The sequence below is a fragment of the Myxine glutinosa genome, chromosome 12 (assembly GCF_964187855.1).
Source record: "Myxine glutinosa chromosome 12, kmMyxGlut1.1, whole genome shotgun sequence".
NCBI classification, from domain to species: domain Eukaryota; kingdom Metazoa; phylum Chordata; class Myxini; order Myxiniformes; family Myxinidae; genus Myxine; species Myxine glutinosa.
In genome coordinates this window covers 35,384,206-35,409,776 of record NC_136272.1, presented here as the reverse complement: position 1 = coordinate 35,409,776, position 25,571 = coordinate 35,384,206, and the positions used below count along the sequence as shown (strand labels likewise).

The following is a 25,571-nucleotide window of genomic DNA, read 5'->3' as shown; positions in this document are numbered from 1 at the left end:
GCATGATAGGTAGTTGGAAGGCCAGGGTTTGGTCTTGTTGTGCATGTTTGTGTGGAGGATTTTGTTGGAGTAAGACTTTTTGGAGGGAACACTTTGCTGATGTCTATTGTAGTGAGACTAGTGCGTTTTGGTGGATTTATACTGTTTAAGCCATCAAAGGTGTCTTGTGTGAGGTTTTGAGTACAGTGTTTGTGGAGTGGTTTGGTCTGGATCCAGGTTGGGTGTGTGAGAGTGTGATGTTTGTGAGTGTAAGTATTAAGCACTCTAACTTTGGAAGGTGTGCAAAGTAATGTGATACGTCCTGAGGAAGTTGCTTTGGTGGATTCTATATTTGGTTCGAGGAGGGGAATGATTTTGCCTCGTTTCCAAATTTGGGGAATTCTTAAGTGTTGGTAGGAGAAGTTGCTTATATTTGTCGGACCAATAATAGGTTATTGGCATATGTTATGTTTTCCATTAATTATTTCACAAAGTATTTTGAGATCCTGACCTCTCACTCTTAAGAAGAGTCTATCCTTCTTCCAAGTTGACCATACATTGAAGCAATATATTCAGGTGATTATTCTTCGATGGAAAATAAAAACGTTTGCATGTTCTTTGCTAGTGAAATAAGTGCTACGTACAAATCCCAGGTCTTTTTCAGGGAAATCCTAGGCCTACTGTTTCTCAATAAACAATTTAAACAATCGAAATTGGCTTGCTTTCCTGCTTCCTCATGTCTGTTTTACATCAAGTACCATGCAACTATGGAAATGTCTTCACTCTTCAGCACCCATGTTTAAAAAAAAGAGTCCCTGGCCTTTCATTACAAACACATAGAAGACTCAGATTAGACTGTGCCAAAGACTCAAAACCAACAGGCTGGTCCCACACACATGGAGAGCAACGTTTTCACTTGATACATGCCAACAGAAGTAGTCTCAGAAACAACCAAATGGAAACACATGACCCTGTCTTTATCTCAAACAGTTACACATTGACTGTGGTGATGCTGCGAATGTATATAAGAGCTCTCCCTACCAGACCAGAGATGTGCTTGCCGGGATGATAGAGTGGTACCAAGGGTGTCTGGGTGCTCCAGAAATGAGAAACTTACCCTGCAGGCCTGATGGAAGAGGAGCTCCTAGCAAAAAGTGAAAGAAGAGGGCAGCACAGCGGAGGAAAGGAAGAACAGCAGCTCTCAGCATCTGGCGAAGCTGCCATGGACATGATGTGGTGTTTGGCCTGTTGGGTGGAGACAAGATCATGGTCAGATACACACTAATACTGACGATGTTTACAAAAACACAGTCTATTCATTTGTATATACCTATGAGGAATATTGGGCTGGCAGGACCTGTCTTCAGGTACGCACACTCTCCTCTATGCTGTCTAGCCTGGGTTCAAATGTTGGCCCAGCTATAAACTGTCTTCCCGGTGTTTCGCAGGCAGGGTGATTCATTAATGTTTTAGCACTACATTTGGTGGTATAAAGTTGATGCTGCACCTCTATGTTGGTGCTCATGCGAACAGACTTTTACAGTCACAGAATAACAAACTTTCATGACAACAACCAGTCCACAAAGCGTATCTGATAATATTCGCTAGACTTTAGATAAGAACATCAGAAGATATTAGTGTACTTTTATTTGAATTACAACTAGATTTTTGGATGAAAGTGAATATGTCAATTGGAAGTGAAACTGTATTTCAGAAATAATCACAATATCTCATATACAAAGCTCAATTAGTATTTTATTTTTTTTCAAATAATATATGCTTCAAAAACTAAAGAAATGACTGAACCAAATCCCAAAAATGTTTTCATGTTGCCTAAGGGTACACCGAGTGTGGTTTCTGTCTGGGTAGCATATCTGGGGGAATGGAGGGTTCAGGGTGGGGGGAAGACCCCAATTCTCTCTATGTAAATGTTTGTCATACAGCGCTACCTCATGGTAGCCGGTATTACAAATCATCTTCTTACATAAAGAAAGTTGAAACAACTTGATAATATACATTATGGTGATGTTGAAATCTGGGTGAGAATGATTAGAAATTTTCAAAATGTTTCATTTCACTCATTTTAAGCAGGGGTTCAAACCAAAGCATCCAACATGGAGCTTCGTTGTGAAGCGGGAGTGATTTTTGCTCACTCCATATACAAGCAGAATGGATGGTCCATCAAGGTGATGTCAGCTGACTTCCAAGCAGATGGAAGATGACCTTGGACAAATGATAGAATGAATAGAGCCAAATGTTTGTGAAGTAAAACATGTCGTCTTTTGATTAAATCTGTCAGCAAAGCGACGGGTACTTTTGCGAGTACCGTCGGACCCTGCTATTCACGGGGGATACGTTCCTGGAAAATGCCGCGAATTGCGAAACCGCAAATGATGGGGCATTGTTTCAATGGAAAAAGGGGGGACAGGTTCCCGAGTCACGAACATTCGCGAATAGAGATGACCAAACCGCGAATGGCGAGGCAAATCCCGAGAATGTCGACGAAAGTCCCAGAAATGGCGACGCAAATCCCACGAATGTCAGCGATGATCCCGCAAATGGCGAGACAAATCCCACAAATGTTGACGATAATCCACGAAGGTTGATGAAAATCCCGTGAATGTATGCCGCAGCATTGTTTCAATGGGGAAAATATAATACGTTATATAATAATATGCGTTATAGGTTCCCGGCAGTTCCTGATTCATAGAGGAAAATTTTTAAAGTTTAAAATGTTTTTGACCACAAATGCACATGATTAGAGTTTCATAACAAATGCTTCCCAAAAAAAAAAAAACGACAACACCAGGTACCATTTCCAATTTATTGTTTATTAAAAGGGCTTAACCATATTGCACCGTGAAACTAAAAAAACTACAACACCATCACTTTCGCGGCTTGTGGAAGATGTTTTTTTGCATATGTCTAGCTGCTTTATGCATGGCTGGTAAAATACAGTGTGTTTTATAAATGTGTCAAGCTTGGAAGCTGAAGAGCATCGAAATTGTACCAGTGATAATTGGAGCAACAGAAATGATGAAGAAGAACATCACTGAGAATATAGCAGCTTGTGAAATTTATCAGCTTGCTAGCAGTTGGTGAATTTTTTTTATTTTGCGCCCCTGAAAAACTGCAAATTCGCGGAACACGGTCGCGAATAGGAAAAAAACTCACGAATTTGCAGGCACTTTTCCGCAAATAGAGAAATCAGTCACATTTTATCACCCGCTAATATGCGGAACCCACGAATAGCGGTGTCTGACTGTACTGTATATAACTTAGGTGTGTGTGTGTGTGTGTGTGTGTGTGTGTGTGTGTGTGTGTGTGTGTGTGTGTGTGTGTGTGTGTGTGTGTGTGTGACTTGTATGCTCTCCTAAAGCGATGGACGGAATGAGTTGAAAGTTGGTGGTTGTACTTGGGGTGTGACCCAAAGAAGGTTTTAGGCATTAGAAGAAAAAAATCATAGTCGAGGGGGTTTGGGAGGGTTGCATGACACATATTCTCTATGTAAATGCGTATCGTGTAGCACCGTTCCTGGTGGGCGAGTGTTTTACTAGTCCAGAGATTTACAGTATTAAAATAATATCTCTGTATGAAAACCTTATAGAATAAGAAAGCTACTTTGCCAATTTACATATGTGCTGACTATTTTATGCACTCCGAAACGAAACAAATTGAAAAATTTGGCATGTACTATGTACTATAGGTGTGCTTGGAAACATTCTAGTAAGTTTGGATGGTTACCTCCAAATTAGGTTTTTACTTTTTTGTGAAAGTGGGGAATTATCATATCTAATGATATTATCTATATAATAATAGCGTAAGGACTCGACTTTGTTATCCCTTTTATGCCGCACCCAGTGACCCGATGCCCATGGCACTAATGGATTTACGATCTACGAACCGCGCTCTTTGTTTATCACGTACAGGCATACTCGAAAAATCTGAATTAGCCGACGTTGGGGCCCAAACGCATCCGATTAACTGCCGATACGACGCCATCTTACGACGCCATCGTATTGGCGTCTGCTGGGCAAAGGCGAAGCAAGCCGTCCGCTGATTGGACAGTCGAAGGCGACAGCAAGCCGTCCACTGAGTGGACAATCCCAGAGTGGTGCTATGCCGATTCCTATTACGAATCCATTCATTTTTCAAAAGTATATCATAGCGTTGTCATTTAAGTAGATTGCAATAAATACGTTGTTCATATACGCACTCTTCATTCTCATCTTTCTTCCTAACTCTTACTCAGACAAGCAAATCCCCTGTGCCATCCATAATGGTACACTCTATCATACACCACATCCTCCCTTCCGTGGATGTTCCACGGGTTTCGGCTAGTATCTAATAATTATCATATCGAAGAGTGCATTATATGAAAATAACTTGAAAACTGGATGTTTTCGCTAAATATATATATATATATATCAAACTCTGGTAAGTTGTGTAACACAAAATAAAGTCCCTCCTTCCCCCCAACACTCCCTCCTCCCACCACTCCCGTAGGGAGCCAGTGTTTCTACTTATAATAATGATACAATCATTTGCAGTGTTTGTAAATGCAATAGATTAAAAGTAAACAAGAACAACAAGCACAGGAGAGCCTCATTCTACAAATAAATATCTGTATTACCAACCAGAAACTACACCAACTAATTAAAATGCACAAAAGGCAGGCAATCAAGCCTGCTTTTTTGCCAAAATCGAGACCTCTCTGCTCACCTTCACTCCTCTTTTCTCCCGCCTCTGGAACAAACTCCCTCACTCTCTTCAATCCCACTCCTCCCTCCAGGTCTTTAAAACAGCTGTTCACCACAATCTCTTGTCTTCCCCCATCCAAAACCTTGATCTCTTCTACCCCCGTTAATTCACCACAGATCCACTTTTTTTGGGGGGAAATCCCGACTTCTTTCTTTCCTGGAAGTTCTAGCAGTGTCCATGTGTTTTATACCTCTCCAACCCCTCACCCCCAATCCCCCCCCCCTTTCGCATGCCTCCTCCCCCCCCCCCCCCCAAGCCCTCTCCCTCCCACGGATCTTCCATTGTCCCTGTTCTCTGCTGTTGTACTTGTGTGCTTCCCTCTCTCTCCCCATCTTGTCTCCCGCTCCCTTTATTGTATGCTTTGTGTGTCCGTTTGTCCTTTTTTGTGATTGATGTTAGCTCTTTCACGAGCCTCGATCTTGTGTACAAAAAAATAAAAATAATAATAATAATAATAATACATAACAAGACACACAGCACGGCTTTTCAAACCCCCATCAGCATAGTAGGGTTTACCTGTTGGCCAACTGCATACAATGCTGATGCAGTCTGAAGATAGATTCCTGTTCCTCATGCTCTGGACATGCATCCGAGGTTGAATCCAACTCCATACTCTCATCTACAGGTAGGTCAAAGGCAGATTATCAGAAGTTTGAAAGAAAATGAATGCACTCCTTGGATTTGGATTTTAGCCTTGAGGAACTTAAAGTGCTATTTAAAGAGTGTACCGTTAATAAGTGATAATAATCATTTGGAAGGCAGGTTGAGAGCCTCATGATCTCCCTCCCATTGTATTTATATTTATTTATCTTGGCAAGGTAAAAATATTGATTGTGCAAAGTCAATAATGTGTGTCACGCAGTTGTGGGCAAGTGATTTGCTCTCAAAGACCTGTTTCACATGTGAGAAGTATCTGTATGATATGCGCCATGGTAACCAAGTGCAATAGGTATAAATCGTCGATAGAGGAACTCAATGGGGTCGGCCTCAGAGATCGGCATTTCTCACTGTAGACTGCAGGACAGCAAATCACTGAACTGACCTATAAGGGCGGCACATACCGGTCGGTGATGAAAGTACTCTACAATTTTGTGAAGTCAGTAATCACAATAAAGTCTCAACTCATGATCTCAACAATGATTTATACACAAGACATGACCCACCAGCACGTGAAATAAGTCAACTTGCAGGATGGATGGAATCGCTTCAATCTTCCTGTCTTGTGTAAGAACTTGAAAAGAAAATAAATTGCATACGTTAGGTGAAGAGGGATGAATATGATAGAGATGTCAAGGTTCAGTGTGGGGAGGGGGCAATACTTGTTGAGAATGGCAAAGTGCCGAACCATTTCAAACTAATGGACGAGAAAACAAAAGAGGCCCAAAGGCCACATCAAAAGAAGAAGAAAGATATCTAGTTGTCGTACACGCAAAAAGCCTGATGAAATGTGCCTGCTGGACGTGCAGTGGGACCGTGTTCTGGTGGGCAGGGGCAAATCCCATGAGTGCTTGCAAACAGCTCTCCTGCCACAAATCAAAGCAAAACAGCAACTCAGACATGATTGAGACTTTTAAACGGCCCTGACAGATGAAATATCGAAACATCTATAAACATTGTGATGATTCTACTTTTGAAAATAAACCGAAATTGCATCATCATTTAAAGAACACATTACCCTTCTCTAAAATGAAAAAACGGTGTGATATATTAGATTTTTTTTTTTTACAGCTTACTGTAAAAGAAAATCACATCAATAATAGGGATTTAGTTTTGTTCCGAGGGCTCCTTTCAGGATTGTCACCGAACCCCGGATTGCCTCCAGTTGTAGTTCATTTGTGGTAATATTCCTGGGGATGGTTTTCAAATTCTCAGTGAGGTTCTTCTTCATCATTTCTGTTGCTCCAATTATCACTGGTACAATTTCGATGCTCTTCAGCTTCCAAGATCTCTTGACCTCATTTTTGAGGTCCTGGTATTTGGCCATTTTCTTGATTTCTGCGTTGTTTCGGCCAAAATCGCTGGGTACTGATATCTTAATCATCAATGCTGTCTTTACCTTTTTGTTCCTCTGTACAATGTCCGGACGCAATGCTTTGTTTTCTGTGATCATGCTCAATGGAATCATCAGGTCATACGTGAGCATGACGTCCTCATTTTCAATGATTGACCTTGGTTTGTGTTTCCATTCGTTTTCTGGAACTACCACCTTTAGAGGCCATTTTTCCCCGCAAGCGGGGGTTGGCCTTTTTCGGGGACCGTGGTTGTTGTTGTTTTTTGGTCCCCTTTTTGAAGCAATGTTTTACGGCCGGATGCCCTTCCTGCCGCCAACCCTTTTTGTCGCCTTTTTACGACAAACAGGGAATTACCAGTGAACTGGTACTCGATTTGCCGACCTCGGAAGGATGACTGGAAGGATTTCTGGAACTGAGACGTTTAAATTTTTGCAGATATGCCAATCAATCACTTTGCATACTTTGTTGTGCCGTTGTGTGTAAAGTTGTTGTGATAATAGTTTTTTGCATCCCGATAGCAGGTGACTAGTACTTTCTGTTTCTGTCTTGCAGAATCTACACTTGTCCGTCTGACTCAGACCCGCCATCTTTTTTAATCCAATGGTGTAGTGTCCTTGATCTTGGGCATTTATTATGATTCGTTCGCCGACCCAGTTGAGCTGACCTCCTCTTCGCAATTCCAATGAGCCTTCTTTGTCTATCCCCACTCTGTCCAATTATTTTTTGTATTTTCCTGCTCTTTTGTCATTCTCCCAGTTGTTGGTGTATATTTATTTTTGTATATTTATTTTGTCTTTTGCAATCATTGGGGATGTATTTGTTGCCGTTTCATTTTCCTGCGTGGCATCCACTATTGGCACCTGTTTTTGGAAATTTTTGCAAATTGTTCAATGAGTTAGCGCATTTGAGTTAGCTCAATTGCATGAGCCTCGACTTTGTATACAAAAAATAATAATAAAACTTCTCCCATTTTACATGGGGTCACCACAATGCTGATTGATCACCATTCTCAATCCACTCCTGTCAGTCACCCAATAGTTTTCCAATCTCACAACTTCTAAATATTTCGCCACTGCATCCTTCCATCTGGTCTTTGGCCTTCCTCTTCGTCTTCTTCCTGGCATCCCATCTCTATCACTCGATGGTGGAATAAACAAGGTAAGAAGTGAGGTGAGAGAAAACCCTGAGTCCACCAATCTGCTTGAACTGGGTGAGGAGCAGACTTGGGAACTCCCTCTCCTGCCGAGGTATGCCAATAACATGCCATGGACTTGTTCACCTCCAGGAGAGCAGGATGGAAAGAAGGTGCACCAGCCCAGAGTGGTGGCACATACTTTTTGAAACTTCAGAAGAAGGTCTTATACACTGTAATGAGCTGAGAATAGCTCAAAAGGAATAGCTCTGCAGAGAATACCAAGGCATTGGCTTACCTTAAAAGCTAGGTTGGAGATGTGATCTGCCCAAGAGTTGGTGACTGAATGTAAGGCTTCCGAGCTCCAAGCAGTCCCAAAACAGAGTGCAGATTTTAAAGAGAAGTCAAACCACGATATTTTCAGGGATGTGTATGCAACTCTGTGACTAATTAGCACTGTTAATTCCCCATCATTGAATAAAAGAATGCCTCTGGTGACTTTGTCAGCAGAGGCATAAAAACTTATGAAAGCATGAATAAGCTTCCATAAGAAAAGTAACCTGATTCTTATTTACGTGATATATTCAAGAAACTGATAATACTACAAAAACAGTAGCAGAAGAAGATGTGTCAACAATGCATACCTGTCTCCGGGTCAGGCTACCCAGCAAAGGCTTCTGCTCTTCATGCAGCAGGCTTTCTGTACCCAAACAGCAAGACGCAAGATATAAAACCAATGGCAATTGAGGGGGAAGCATGTAAATACTGTATATATGAGCAGGAGTTGGGGCGAGGAGAACGAGCGGGAGTTGGGGCGAGGAGAACGAGCGGGAGTTGGGGCGAGGAGAACGAGCGGGAGTTGGGGCGAGGAGAACGAGCGGGAGTTGGGGCGAGGAGAACGAGCAGGAGTTGGGGCGAGGAGAACGAGCGGGAGTTGGGGCGAGGAGAACAAGCGGGAGTTGGGGCGAGGAGAACGAGCGGGAGTTGGGGCGAGGAGAACGAGCGGGAGTTGGGGCGAGGAGAACGAGCGGGAGTTGGGGTGAGGAGAACGAGGGGGAGTTGGGGCGAGGAGAACGAGCGGGAGTTGGGGCGAGGAGAACGAGTGGGAGTTGGGGCGAGGAGAACGAGCGGGAGTTGGAGCGAGGAGGGTGAGAGAGTTCCAGTGGGAAGAGAGAGAGAATTGGGGCAGGGAGAGGTAGAGAGAGAGAGTTGAGGTGGGGATAGTGAGATTTAGAGAGGGGGAAATTTGTACATCAATTATCTGTAAATGGAGTTGTTCAGAATTAGAATTGTGGTTGGGCCTGATGACGTTTTGTGGTCGACATATTTAAAGAAATTGATATTCATATTTTGCTCTTCTGTGAGGTATAAAACGTTGAGTTTGGTCGATTTTTGCAAAATAACCATTATTATTCATCTCGAAGGTGAAAAAAGGCAGCACAGCTCAACTTTAAATAGCACTGAAAATTGTATGAAATGAGAAGTGGAGCCAATCACAGTAAAGAGATGCAGATTATGAAGGCAGCAGAGTGCTAAGGGTGGTGACAAATCATATTTCTAGGCAAAATAATAGGCGAGAATATACCAACAGCTTGGATGGTGAATGAGCAGGTGTTCCAAACCATCACAGGAACACGTGGATCTTGCTCATTGGGATGGGTCTTGAGGCCAACATGAAATGCTGCTGTGCCAAATGTGGCAAGCATGGCTTGCATACTTTCAGAGTATCGCAGTCTAGAATGGCACACAATTATTCCCAAATGTCTCATGTTAATATTTATTCTACAAGGTCATGTAATCATGGGATTATTCAAATGTGGTAAATATTAAAAGATTTGCAATCCATGGAATAAACTTAGTTATGTTAACAGTCTCTTTGAATATCGGTGCTTATCTATGTAATACGTCCTCCCTGCGAGTCATCCATCCAGTGTTCATCAGAATGCTATAAACGACAGAACATGCAGGCTCAGATTGGCAGGTTTGCAGCTTCTTCAAATAAATGTGCTATACCTGATGATATGGCACCCTCTGCATGTGAGACAAACTTTGACACACCTCCATCATAATTTAAGCTTATCACATGTTATTTTCAAAAATAGTTGGTTCACATATAATGATTCAATATTTGTTGAGAAACACATGATTGAAGATTGTTTGTGCTCGTCATTTAATATTTGTGCATTTTAATCACCACCAGATGCCACACTCACCCTTACCATCTCAGCAATGATTTAAAGCAAATTTTACATTTCTAGATTGTACTTGATGAAAACTGATAATTGGCAGAACATTTCATTTGTGTCGCAATGGCCCTGTCTAAGTTTGTTTTGATTAGAAAACAAGACCAAAGGTCTAACAGCGGCGTAGCCGGGCTTGTAAAATATTATAAACCACAAACACAGTCATATTATTATCTTTTCAAACAGTCGTTAATGCTGCTTATAACATTAAACAAAGAAATTTGGAGAAATCCGGACATCCGTGAGCAAGTTTTACTTACAGAACTGAGCAAAGATATACTGCAATCCATGTACCCCACGAGGGTTGGAGGTGTGCTCATTTACCAAGCAGCTAGCTAACGCTTGCCAAACCAGCCGTTCCTTAAGGGTTTTGAATGGCGTGCTTGCTCAAAGGCTTAAACCACTTAGCGATCTCTCCACAAGAAGCTTGGTAAATGAACACACCCAATGTTCTTGAGACCGGACCATAGAGAGACTGTAATCTATATACCCCAAAGAGGAATGACCCTTTCTGCAGCTCCTGTAGTGAGGTGTACTTGTAAAATAAAATGTCGGTCGGTGGAGTCAGCCGTCGTAATGACATCATAGACGTAATGACGTAACGGACACAAAACTGCCGCTACTTTAATATGTAGAAGATGATATATTTTCACTTCTAGTACGTTTGCAGTCACTACGAAGGTATTAGTGTTATGATTAGATATACAGTAATACCCCGGCCTACGTCATTAATTGGTTCCATAAGCCGTGACGTAACTCGGTTTTTGACGTAAACCGGGCGTAATGCCTTTTAGCTCTTTCACGAGCCTCGATCTTGTATACAAAAAAAACAAAAAACAAAAATTAAAAAATGCCTTAAAAATGCCTTCAAATGAAGACAAACACCGTAAAACTAGAGTAAATAACTCGCGAAAGTATATAACTATCGCTAAACCTTAAAGAACACTACAAACACATTTTTGTCATATTTTTTAATGAGTAATGAACACAATTAATAAATGAATTTGTAAAGAATAATAAATAAAATTAATAAGATTATGTTATTCACCTTAAACATGGCGTCTCTTCTGAACACAAACACACATTTTAGCAGTCTTATCCGGCGGCGCTTTTTCAGTGACGTAGGCGAGAATACGTTCCCTATCATGAATGATGGTCGATACCGTCGACCGTGGCAGCCCTAAGGCATAGACCTTATCGCGAATCGGTAAATATCAACAGAGGGCGCTCCACCGCAAAGCATGATGGGATCGAAAAGGGGGCAAAGGTAAACATGAACCCAGAAGAGGAAGCGTCTGTCTACGATCGACGCTGTGTTTACGGAAAGGAAGATGGCTAATGTGAAAGAAATTCAGCGTTTTTTGGCATTAAAATCCAGCGATTTAAAGAAATATTTTAGGGAAAGTGGGGTTCCCATTGGAGAAGAGAAACAACCTGCTTATGCAAGAACAGTTCCTGAATATTGAAACCTCGATCGGCCATACAAATATCGCCAGACTGGAACTTGTCTACAATGTTCGTCATCTTTACAATTTTTTTGTCCGACGTGTTTCCTCCTGTAGGTTTGGAAATGTATGAAATTGTTCCGCGAGGTGTAATACCAACAAGGCACTTGAGAGTAGGTCTTGACTTATATTGGCTGTACACTTGCGAACAAAACTTGGGAGACGGTGCTTTGTCCTAATCCAAAGAGAAATGCGAGGTCCTTGTCGCGAAGATTAAGCCGAAGCTTCCTAGATGTCATGAGTAGTTGATCCTCTAAAGATTGAGATCGCTTAACTCCGAGTTTTGTAGTATTGTTTATTTGCCAGGTCTTGTCTTCCATTGATAATTTCCCCTTATAATAATGAAGGTTCTGTGCATGAGGGGATACTTCTACTAATAACCACTTAAACAGGTCATAACGAGGTAAACCTGTATAAAGTTTCACAAGTTCATCACAGTTTGCTATGTCCGAAACAGTAAGCTTCTTGTTACATACTGCAATGGCGGCTTTCAGTTTTGCGACGGTGTCCTTGGCTTGCAAATACTGGCTCATGAGCTGATCACAGTTCACAGTTAATTTGTCACAGTAAAAAAGTCCTAAAAGTAGTTTAAAGTGGTAAGGATCACGTAGTGTGTCAATGTAAACAAGCAGTCTGTCAAAGTGACAGCGACCGCCGGCGGCGTTATTACCCCTTTCCGATCCCATGACGCATTGCGGTTCCGATTCGCGATAAGGTCTATGCGCTATCACCGACACTTTTTCACCTTTTTCATACCTTTTAATCAGATTTAACTTATCTTCCATCGTAACCACATTACGCTTGGAAACACTAGCATTATCCTTCTTAGGACCCATGGCTAACACAGACACAGTAAAGGAATACTGTACGTCGCCTCTGTTTTGAATGAGAACCAGCAGTTGTGCATACGTACAGTATACTGTACGTACATTTGTATATATTTTTAATGTGCTTTTTATTGTATTTTAAATTGTTTTTTAGCTTCTTTTATTGTTAATTTATGTACAATTTTATTTATTTTAAATATATTTTTAAGGGAAATTTTTTTTTTTCCACATCCGTAGGAGTGACGTAAAGTCGCACATAATGATGTTCGCTGAACTGAAATTTACTCTAGAAGAGTGGCGTAAAGTCGGATTTGACGTAGGTCTAAATGGCGTAAAACGGGGTATGACTGTACTAAAATATTAACGTTATATTTCGAAAATGATATTACCATTAAAAAACCGAGGCCAATTCCTCACTTCTGCGATTATTATTATTAGTGCCGAACACCGCTTATCATTGATCATGAACCATACACCGCTTCAATCCATTAACTTTGTATTAATGACATTGGGATTAAAGTGTTATGGTCATATTTACTATATTATTATTATTATTATTATTATTATTACGAAAACGATACTACTGAAACGATACACGACTGTATTAAGAAACCTGGGCTTAATTTGTCCGAAGCAGTCCGAAGGTGAGGCACAACGCCCAAGACCTATGTGTACCGTATTATTGTCGTTGCTTTCGATATTTGATGGTCATTTTAACAATCGGTTTGTTTGTGTTTCACACTAAATGAAAAACGTAAAGGTAGAGCATGGCGATTGTGATATATGACAGGTTCGACGATATGTTCGGCATGAACGGCATATAAATCAAAATGGCGGTGTGTGGAGAGTCAGCCGATGTACGCCGTAATCACATCACCCTGACATGTGACCAGATTCTCATCTCTGATTGGTATACGTTTGAGGGGACATACATACATACGGACGGACGGACAAACACTGTTCTAGATGGCTTTTCCCAATGGGCTACGCCATAAAAAACGTTTGCACATATCCAAACTTCTGCACGATGTGCTTTCAAAGAGGTTAATTTGACTTCAAAGCCAGTATCGCAGGAAGCCTGCAGTTCTTCCTGGGATTTTCATTCTACCATATTTTGCGACATTTTTCTTGGAAACTGCTACACTGATAAATTAAAAGACTTCACAGAATTGTTACAAGTCATGAGATTTAGTGCAGATCCTCCAGTGAGGCTCCTGTCCTAAGGGATTGGTGGCAATCTAGAGCTTTAGCCTGCTGTGCGATGGAGATGGCGAGCAGTCTCAAACAGGCGGGGACGAACAAGACGCGCAGGCTACAAAATATGGACGGCGAAGCACAAACAGGCAACAGGCAGACAGAAACGGGGAGCAGACGATGGAGCAGGAACACAAGCATGCAGGCAGAAGAGCACTTCACCTCAGACGAGGCAATCTTTCCCGCTCCCTCCCTGGCATAATGCCAATTCTCAGAAGCTCTCTTCAGAGCGTGCTTTTCCACCCTTGCTCTCCTCAGAACCCTGCAGAAGTTCCTTTCTGGCACAATCCCCACTCTTCTCACGAGATTCCGAACAACCTGCCCCTTTGGTGGCGAAGAAACTCCTCCCTTCTCTCTCTCTGAATCCACACCCAGTCCCCACCCCATTATGTTACACAGGAGGTTTTAAGCAAGTTTACTTAACTTTAAACCCGAGCTATTTAATACAATGCACCACCCTCCATATGGTGCATGTTTAAACAAACAATTCTTCAGCTACATTTCCCTGCTTATACATCGAGATCGACAAACTACCCGAAGACGGACCATACTACTCTCTACATTTCTAACTGTACTAAGGTCATCTCGACCCACTTCTACAAACGTAACAATAATATATATATATAAATAATACACATACATACAAGCTAGTAAATACAATACTCCATATCATAGGGTAAACACCCCCCGCACAACCCCCCCCCCCCCCCCCCCCACTCCAACCCCAATTTTTTTTGTGGTCTTGCTAAAGGCGGAGGTACACACACAGCAAGTTCTCGGGAGCAGAAACCGAAGTAGCATCTATATAAAAGAGAAAGAACCAACTTTAAAAGAGAAATAGCCAACTTTGCAGCGTAATTCGAGCGGGTTGAGTTTTGAGGTCAGATTGGGAGAGTTGATCAGTCAGATTACTTTGGATTAAATTCTGTCCAGTATGTGGAGCGAGAACCTCCCCAGATGTGAGAGCAAGGATGCAGTAGTCAGCATAAGCAGTAGTCTTTAACTTGATGAGCAGCAGTCTATAATCTATGTAAACATGAACAAATACATCCAAATTCAAATATGGAAAGTATTAGCCCAACAGATATGGCCTATGGAACTAAGAGCAACCAGACAATGAAAGTGCAAGTCCCAGGCATCATGTGATAATACCTATCCAAGCTTGTTTCGCTGTCATGATAAGCTACAAGTTTTCATGATCACAGTCAGTAAACAAGCAGGTAACGTTGGAAATGGAAGGACAATTGTGACAATATTTGGCAAGAAAGAGCAAATCTTGTGAGAGTAAGGTTATTGAGGTATTTCAGTCTGCCATTGCTGTAATTTATGAATAAATGCAATTACTCATGGAATATGGATTAGTACACTTGATTATTAAAATCTTCAATTAACTAAATTATTGCTTCTCTTCTAAGGCATGCCGTCATGAACTTCAGAATGATGAAGTAAGAAAAATGGGATGACGTATTTATGATAAAAACAAAAAGTTTAAACATACGGTGTCATGATGCCGAAGTTATGGATGTTCCGAAATCCTTGAGGTACCTCGACAATGGACAATCCTCCAGGCTCTAGGGAAAGATATACAAAGGTCAGTCACAATGGCATCACTTTAACCTTCAATAAAACCCCAATATCACCGGTAATCATTCACAAACCTGCCTCCACGTGCTTCAGCACGAGTGTTGCTTTTTCATTTTGTACAACATGAAAAAACTTTTCAAGGAACAATAATGTTTTGATCAATGCCAAGTATCTATATTATAAAAGGAGCCGTGTCTGTCTGTTTGTCTGTTTGTTTGTTGTGTTATGTGATTTAATTTTTTTTTTTTTTATGGGTACATGGACACGCGTGTCAAAACTGTAAATGTCAACACGTGACGTTGGTTATCCCTGCAAGGAGAGCAGGATCTCCCAGGAATCCTTTTTTTTTTTCTTCCCCCATGGATTAGCCATCGCAGCAAAGATTGGTATTTCTGTCAGCGAAGCGACGGGTCTTATATTCTAATATTCTAGTAGTAATGAACCAGGGAAGGATATGTGGATATAGTTATTCTTTTAAGCAATTGGATAAATTAATTTTGTATGTGCAGATAATAGGTACGTACAGATAATATTTTGTCGAAATTGTTTCATGGATTTGCTGTGAGAGATTTAGCAAAATTCGGTCTTCTTTGTAAAGGGTTTACATTCCAATGGAATCGGGAAAACACCCACCGCTGGAAAAATGTGACAATGTTTGGATGTATGGAAAACATTTGTGCTGCAGAACTTCATCGTGCCTTCATTGTGAGGGGGGAAACTTTTGACGGTCACTGTAACTCAATTTACCCCCCTAAACACATTGGAAATGAGTTCTTATGAGTCAATTTTTCTTTTAAAGTAAACATGCAATACGTGCAGTATGCACTGTAACCCTTACCACTGTACGCCATCTATAAACGATAAATGTTTTCTACTTCCTACTGAGCTGTTTGTACACCACTGTAAACCATCTACAAATGCTAAAACCCACAGACACTTCTCAAATCATAGCCATAACACTGAGAAACACCTGCTCCATTGGGGAGCAATCGTGCCCGTGCAAGATCACAACATTGCCGGGTCGCATGATGTGACATTGTCTCTGGTCACGGGACGCTCAGTGAGTAGGAGCGAGGCTCCACCAGCTAACTTTCGTTTACGGACATATTTCCATTTACGGACAGTATTGTGATTCTTTTCTGGAATTGTTGCTCCGAGTTACATCAGTGTGCAACATTTCATCTTTCTAGCCCACGTATAAATTACTACTGTACACATTTATATGAGTGTGTCAGTGAGTGGTTAGAAAGATTTACATATTTGATGCAGTTCGTAAATGAAGGCCAAAATCGATAAACCTTTCCGACAAAGCAGAATAAACGCAGGAGTTTATGTGCTTTGCAAGATTCCAGAATGAAGCATTTTTTCCGTGCCAAAGACCTCTATATAAGCATTTTCGTTACTGGTCAAACAAGTGGAACATGTCTTTCAATCCTGCCAAATCTCACTCTCTTACTATGTCTCTCCGAAAAGATCGACTGGACAACCCTCCCATCTACTTTCTCAACAATCCTCTCCAAGAAGTTCTGTCACTCAAGCTTTTGGGTCTCACTATCTGCCATGATCTTTCTTGGGAAAACCACATTTCCAAGCTGGCCTCCAAAGCCAGTCGCCGACTGGGCATCCTCCGTCGTGCGAAGTCCTTCCTCGGCACACCTGAGCTCCTCACCACATACAAGGCTTTCATCCGCAGCTCAATGGAATACTGTTCTCCCCTATGGGCTGGTGCTCCTGCCTCACACCTGGCTCGGCTTCACGCTGTTGAATCCAAAGCTTTCAAAATCATTGGAATCTCCCGCGATGAAGCTATCTCTGAGGGCCTTTCACTCACTCACCGCAGGCAGGTAGGTGGTCTTTCTGTCTTCTACCGACTCCTCTCCGGCCTTGCTCCCCCAGCTCTCTCCGTGCTCTGTCCCCCAAATATTCCTACAGGTCGCACAAGATCTGCCAGCAACCCTCTGATGGTTAAACTGCCGAAATCTCGGCTCTCTGCTCACCTTCACTCTTTCATTCCTCTTTTCTCCCGCCTGTGGAACAAACTCCCACACTCCCTTCAATCCCTCTCCTCCCTCCAGGTCTTTAAAACAGCTGTTCACCACCATCTCTTATCTTCCCCCATCCATAACCTTGATCTTTTCTACCCCCACTAATTCACCCCAGATCCACCTTGTTTGAAATTCCAACTTATTTCCTGGAAATCCTGGCAGTGTCCATATGTTTATACCTCTCCCACCCCCCCCCCCTTCACATGCCTCCCCCCCTTCACATGCCTCCCCCCCAAAGCCCTCTCCCTCCCACAGATCTCTCGATGTCTCCATGTCTCTCGTTCCCTGCTCTCAAATGTTGTGTTTGTGTCCTTCCCCCTCTCTCCCCATCTTGTCTACCGCTCCCGATGTTATTTGTTTTATGTGTCTGTTTGTCTTTCTGTGTGATTAATTTTCGCTCTTTCACGAGCCTCGATCTTGTATACAAAAAAATAAAAAATAAAAAAATAAAAAAATAATAATTTTGGTTTAAACTTGTATCGCGGATTCTAATATCGCGGGTTTCGACCTATCGCGGGCAACCTATTGTGTCCTGATTCCGTTATTGCGGTATTCAATTTCGACTAACCGATTTTTGAGCTGAGATGAGTCATTTGTTGCGTTTGTGTGTACGATTACCTCCCATTATGAGCCTTTTGTTTCTCACACCCCGTTACTTGTAGGAATCAGACGAGCATACGGGAACGAAGCTTAGTTTAAAAGATGAACAGCACGATTGGGAAATACATTTTATGCGCTATTAAAGCACTCTTAATTAATGTATCGTCATCGCACAGGAAAGGACAGACGGAAATCCTGTAATACTAGATCTACAAGATCTAGTAGCCACACACCAGTTTATAATAACGGTACCCAGATGTAAAATGATGGACAAAATTAATTGTGCCAAAAGGCAGAGAAATGTTATGACATTGTGCGAAAGAATCAACTTGTTAGATATGTTGGCAAGAGATGAACGAGCAGCATCTGTGCACGACCATTACGGGATCAATGAATGACTGTGTGGTAAAACACGAGTTAAATATCCGAGCAAGTGTTCCCACCAGCAAAGCGCAAAAATCTCATTCCAGACCTGTGATCCTCATATTGAAAGAAAGGAAAAAGCTCTTAATGTTTGGATTGAGGAGTAAACCGAAAAAGTGCTTTTGAGTGGACCGATGATACGGGAGAAATCATTGCAGATTTACCAACGTTTCCACAAGGCACGCGGGGTTGAAGGGTCGACTGCAACCATGGCCAGTTCAACCATTCAACCATGATGCTGCGCAAAACTACTCACTGCAGCTCACCGAACGAATCGAGGTGAAGGGATTTATGCCAGAGCAAGTTTTGAACGCAAAAGAGACAGAATTTTTCTATAAGAGGATGCCATCTCGTACCTTCCTGTCCAACTGGAAAGATCTGCTCTGGGGTTCAAGGTGACTAACGATCATGCTACTTTTATTCCAAGTGGCAATGCAGCAGGCGGCTTTGTCATGCCAACGATGATCCATCAGCCATCATCATAATCCCAAGCCAAGTCTTGTGTTTTATATTTACATCAGAGTACTACATAATATGTTTATCCTTAACCACCTCGGGTTTTGTAAAAATCACATCACTGTTTTCCAATAAATTAAAAAGGTAAAACTCGTGTTTTGTTTCTTTTGTACTGTACTAGCAAATGTAGCCGGCGTTGCCGGGTAACAATGAGTAGCTTCCTGACGGGAATATGGTATACGCAATCTGGGTCCATCATCTAGAGGGAATTATAAAAACAGATCGCAGATACACTGGAGCAGTGGCGTATCGAGGAAAAATGACGCTCGGGGCGAGATGTCAAATTGCCGCCCCTCGTAACTTCCCATAAATCTGAATGGTGTGTGTGTGTGTGTGTGTGTGTGTGTGTGTGTGTGTGTGTGTGTGTGTGTGTGTGTGTGTGTGTGTTTGCATATTGGGTCAATTAATTAGTTCACCAATCAAAAGGTAGAAGCAGATTGTTTTTTCAGATCTAAAGCTCAAAGTTCAAGGCTGCATAAAAGCATCAATTTTTTATTTTATTTTAACCAATTTCGTTATTTTGTGCATATGGAAGAAGAATAAGAAGATATCTGAATACAAACGGCCATGGACGGGCTTTGCAATTTCAGATGCTTTCTGGTTTAGCAGTTGCAACTGGTCGTACCCCCACCACCCCCAACCCCCCCTCCCACTCCACCCCCTTATTTCATTTCCGCACACGGTTAAAAAATACAATGAGATAAGCTCCACGAACTCTTACTCCGAACCGATCTTCAAAATTCCAACTTCAGAATTGACTAACAGTGACAGCATTCCCAACTACTAAAAAAGTGTTCTTTGCTAAAAACTTTCATCCAAAGAACGCGTCTCTGAGCAGTTCCCATGGAAGTAAGAATTATTATTAAGTTAAATAAAAAAACTAACTCCAGAATGAGAATCACAGCCTCGCTTAAATAGATGAATATATACACTTAGTGATAAAATCGGAGAAATGGAAAATTTTGTCAGATTTCACTCCAGATTGAGAAATTTAGTTTACAGCATCCAATCCTCATATCAGAATCCAGATTTTGATGATATGCTTCAATTATGTAATGATAAATATATCGTGTTTCCAAGGCAAGGCACGTTTGAGTAGGCCGAAACAAAATGGCGGCTGAGGAACCCAGCGAGGTGCAGTCACGGAGGTATATAATATGGAGAGCCAATTGGCCACCTCGCAGCATTAGCCGCCGTGAAGCCACCGGAAATAGTCTGGCGGCCATATTGGGAAGCCGATTGTTTTGTAAACAAAGCCTGTCAAAGCAAACGCGTGGCGCACTGATGATGCAGCTGGAGCGAATTTTAGGACCGCCGACTATTTAATTAATATAGAATACTAATATTTGAACTGATATTCGGGCTCAGAATCCCGTTCTTTAAGGAAATGGTGTTCATTAAGTTTGAAGTTGATTCTAGACGCATTTTTCCTGGGGAATCCAATGGTTTAGAGCTTGTTTGAAAAAAAAGTGCCCAAAATTACCGCTCGATGTTCTTTATCGTCCTTCTCATGACCCAATCATCCACTAGTAGGAATAAGAATCCTGACATGTTACACCCCTGTTTAACTCCTGTCTTCACCTTGAACCATTCTGTTGTTTCACCTTGGTCGACGACCGCACATTGAAAGTCTTGGTAAAGGGCTTTTACAAGGTTCACTAATTTTCCAGGTATGCTGTATTTCTTCATTATGACCCAGACTTTCTCTGGGCAAGGAGTCGAAAGCTTTCTAGAAATCTATAAAATTGAGGTACATCGTCGTTTGCCATTCTTTGGCTTGTTCTATAATGTTCCTCAATATAAAGATCTGATTTGTTGTCATGTTATATGATGTTACTTAATTCAGTCATTATATTGTAACTAAGATGTGTATGTTTCTATTACCGAGATGCTAGAAACCAGTCACATAAATGACATGAAACGCTGTCATGTAGTTAACCCACACAATTCTTGGGTTTCGGAAGTTTTTGCTATTCATAACATACAAGACTTACATGTTGCAATGGAACGTTCAACAGGACATGGTAATTGTTACATGAATAATGGAGCGGAGATATAGACATCTCATGCAACACATCTTTTACAGTTTAAATATTTACATGAAGTGTTGGTGAACTCGCCATATCAGACAAAGGGCAACCCACTTGCAGACTTGATGTCATGTCGCATCAAGAGACGCTTATATGCGGCAACAAACTGCCGGGCCGTTGGGTTATTCCCACTTCCACATGCAATGCGGACCGCTCCAAAGAAAAGTTCAATGTGGTCTTGGCTCATTTTGTACGTAAGCAGGTATCGCAGGGGAGATGAGGCAGGTTTGACATATGTGAAATACAAAATTTTGACACTCTCTATGCAGATCATGAAACCAATGAAGGGGGTTTTCAAACGCGTATTGGTCATAACTTGACCATTCATGTTTTTGATGTTGGACAAGTAACTGTAGGCAGTATCCAGGAATGGCAGGAAAAGTCCTTCTCGTGATGTCATGAGTGGTGCCTTGTAGTTTCGTGCCAATGGATTGCGAGAATTTAGAATGTCAAACAGTTTGTCCAATGTTTCAATGTATTGGCAGGTAGCCCCACTGCCCTGAAATTCTGATAGTTGCAAAGTGTCCCTGCAAAACCGAATTGCATCTGCCACACTAGTGCTCAATGTCTGAGCGCTGTGTCCACCTTCATGACATTGCTCTTCCACTCGATGTGTTTCCGGGAGAGCTTATTTCCCAGACACAAGCCTTCCCTCTTCTGCAGATCAAAGAGTGCCTGGATGTATTTCCACGCGATGACTTTTTTGTTGCCATCCTCCATCATTTTCATGGATCCAAGACAGTTTCTTGCAAGTTTAAGCATGTGACATGCATCGAGTACTTCGAGTACTTCGGCTTCAGTCGGACGGTTTGACCAGTCCTGTCGAAGTCACTCTCATTGAAGTGATCACTGCACAGAACTGTGGTGCCTGGGGTGGGGTAGAAAGACTCCCTTCTCAGGGCAGATGTCCATCGGGAGCACAAGTCCTTATCCTTTGGAAACCTTGAAACAAAATACGTTGTGGTCACAAAATGTGGTTGCGGGTCAAAACCTCAGAGGGCAGTCAAAACATCCGAGTCAAAACGACTCCATATCAAAATAATATTTTGAGTTTCATATGTATAGTTAAATACAACTTCATCTGCTAATGTTTGCCATGTGTCGGACTTTCGTACCTTCCACAAGTAACCCCCATTTGCTCTTTCTGCTCACGAGTGACACAGGAGGGCATGGAAACCCTGACAGTAGTAGACTGGACAATTAAGTTAAGCTCATCACAAATTAAATCACTTGACAATGATCACGAGCTGACGAGTCAATCTCGATACTTCAATCTGAATCAATGAATGAGTCAATCAGACATCAGTCTGACATACTCACATAGCCCTAGTGAATACACAATACAGTTATATTTGAGATCTGTGTCGTATTGCACACCCTGCGCGTGGTCTAACATCATCAAATTCAAACACAGTGTTCAAACTTCATTGAAACTTAATTACCTAGCCCCACCACCGTGACCACGCCAAAAACTGAAAAAGCAGAACACCCGCGATCGCGGTTTGTCACTGACTTGTGAAATGTGCATGTGGAGGCCTTCCCTGAGGTATTTGTGCAGTCAAATGCAACACACTGTGGCATTTTGAAACAGCGCGTTCACAAATAAGACTCCTTACAGTCGGTAAGCATCCAAAATGAATCAGAAATTGTGAGATCAGCTGATTGTGAGATCAAACACGGACGCAGACACAATCGGCTTCCCAATATGGCCGCCAAGCAACTTCCGCTAGCTTCAGCCGACAGCCATCATTGGCTCTCCAGGTTTATTATATACCTCCGTGGGTGCAGTGGGATGACCAAGATGGTGGGCCGCCATATTGGTACACCACCACATCGGGTTTCCGGATTCGCGGCAGATTCGTATCGATTAAATTTCAAAATCATAATTTTATTGAGGAATTTTTAAAACCTCCTACCTACCTTAGAACATCCACTGGGACCCTAAAACGTTCCACAGGAGGTTTGACGGGGCTAGGCCCAAAACTGAGGAAGTACTTTGGGGACGGACGGACACTCAGGAGTACCCGGCGTTGCCCGGTGATGTTCTAATGCTGTAGGCATTTTGAAGAAATCAATTTGTTTATTATCATTTGCCTAAAACACTCCCCGACACTCATTGATGAACCTCTGAAAGTTTGATGAAGATCTGTTCAGCCATCTCTGAGAAAAATGGCGACACACAGACAGGCTCAAACAGCTCTCTTATGGTAGAGTTCATAGGCATAGCTTGACTTCTTTATTTAAGGGGGGGGGGGACTTAATATTAATAATGGGTAGCTAGGTCTGACTTCCAAAATGACCGTTTGTTAGTGTCGTTACAGTGTTGGTGAAATCACAAATACAGTTTACGTTCATTATTGTTACTCACGTTTAAATATGGGATGTTTTTATCTTAATTGTAAACTACTGGAAAAATTAAGGTGGGGGGCATTGTCCCCCTCCATGCCCCCCTCTCCAAATTCTGTCGGTTATAGATTTATTTTTTATACATGTTTATTTTAATGTTAACATGCTTTATATATATATTACATGTTAATTTCAATGGTGATATGTTTATTTCTGACTACTGCCAACTTTCCTCAATATTTTCTCGAATTCCAGGATCTGAACCCACGTTTTCCGATTTGCCCTTGTTGTCCACGATTGCAGTTTCAACTATAGCGGAATTTTCTAAGAACCTAACTCCCATGATATTAGAGGGTTTACTGTAGTGTATGTATGTATGTATGTATGTATGTATGTATGTATGTATGTATGTATGTATGTATATATAAGTATATATATATATATATATATATATATATATATATATATATATATATATAATGTATGTATGTATGTATGTATGTATGTATATATGTACGTACATATATATATATATATATATATATATATATATATATATATATATATATATATATATATATATATATATATATATATATATATATATACTAGCTTGGCTCGGCTCGATACGCTCGCCTCACCACGCGTCGTTACTGAAGAACGGGCTTATTTTAGCTGAGGAAAATGACTGTACCTGAGTTGCTGTGTTGTCATGATTTACAGCAAATCATAATACAAACAATTATTTTACACAAATTTATTTGTAGTGTTTGTGATATTACATTTTTATAAGCAATTTAGGTTGAAAAAATATATAAAATTCAAAAAAGAACCCCTCAGTACATACATACGGGAGGGGTAGGTGCAGACTGGAAGTTTGGGACAATTACACCTCACCACCACGTAATTCAAAACACCTCACCACCACATAATTTAAAACCTCACCACCACATAATTCAAAACACCTCACCACCATGTAATTCAAAACACTTCACCACCACGTAATTTAAAACACCTCACCACCAAGTAATTCAAAACACCTCATCACCAACTAATTCAAAACACCTCACCACCACATAATTAAAAACACCTCACCACCAAGTAATTCAAAACACCTCACCATCACGTAATTCAAAACACCTCACCACCAAGTAATTCAAAACACCTCACCATCACGTAATTCAAAACACCTCACCATCACGTAATTCAAAACACCTCACCACCACGTCATTTAAAAACACCTCACCACCACATCATTTAAAAACACCTCACCACCACATAATTCAAAATATCTCACCACCACGTGATTCAAAACCACCACCACGTTATTAAAAACACTTCACAACCACGGAAACAAAAGTTTGAGGGAGTAGTTCAGTGACAACAGACACTGCCCAGATATGTAGATATATAGATAAATGACTGTACCTGAGTTGCTGTTTTGTCATGGTTTACACCAATCATAATTCAAACAATCATAATGGACAAATGTATTTGTAATATACGTGATATTACATTTTATAAACAATTGAAGTTGAAAACTTATGTTGGGGAAAAAAAATTCCCCCCCAAAAAATCCCACCCCCCCCCTCAAAAAAAAAAATTTGAAATTTTTTCAAAAAAAATACCCTTAGGACATACCGACGGGAGATGTAGGTGCACACCAGAAGTTTGGTAGGATGTCACAAAAGTTTGAGGGAGTAGTTCAGTGACAACACAACACAAGACAGACACCGCACAGATATATCTATATATATCTATATATATATATATATATTTATATATATATATATATATATATATCTATATATATATATATATATATCTATATATATATATATATATATCTATATATATATATATATATATATATATATATATATATATATATATATATATATATATATATATATACATATACATATACAGTGGAACCTTGACTTACGAGTGCCCCAACTTACGAGTTTTTCGAGATACGAGCCGTCGCTCGGGCGGTTTATTGCTTTGAGATGCGAGCCGAGATCCGAGTTACGAGCTTTCGCCACCCGGTCACGTGGTTATCTTGCCGTGCAAGTACAGTATCTCTGCCGTATATCGCTGCATTTTTGTTTTCGCATGTTGGTTATTTTGAGTTTACGCCAGGCGCCACCAGGTGGGTTCCGGTCACGTGGTTATCTTGCCGTGCAAGTACAGTATCTCTGCCGTTGCACTTGAGGGAGTTTCTGAGGGAGTTTCTTGAGGGACTTGAGGGAGG

General features: G+C 41.2%; 1 protein-coding gene across 1 annotated transcript in view; it reads right to left on the bottom strand.

The window, feature by feature from the left end:
• Window positions 1-25,571, bottom strand: part of UBR2 (ubiquitin protein ligase E3 component n-recognin 2) — a 327,955-nt gene that overhangs the window by 13,273 nt on the left and 289,111 nt on the right. The window contains exons 34-41 of the mRNA XM_078766741.1: window positions 15,212-15,284; window positions 9,470-9,618; window positions 8,529-8,584; window positions 6,167-6,263; window positions 5,904-5,971; window positions 5,632-5,782; window positions 5,257-5,359; window positions 1,097-1,224 (exon numbers count right to left, since the gene is read on the bottom strand). Of these exons, the coding sequence (XP_078622867.1) occupies window positions 1,097-1,224; window positions 5,257-5,359; window positions 5,632-5,782; window positions 5,904-5,971; window positions 6,167-6,263; window positions 8,529-8,584; window positions 9,470-9,618; window positions 15,212-15,284 (825 nt within the window). The remainder of the gene's footprint in view (window positions 1-1,096; window positions 1,225-5,256; window positions 5,360-5,631; window positions 5,783-5,903; window positions 5,972-6,166; window positions 6,264-8,528; window positions 8,585-9,469; window positions 9,619-15,211; window positions 15,285-25,571) is intronic.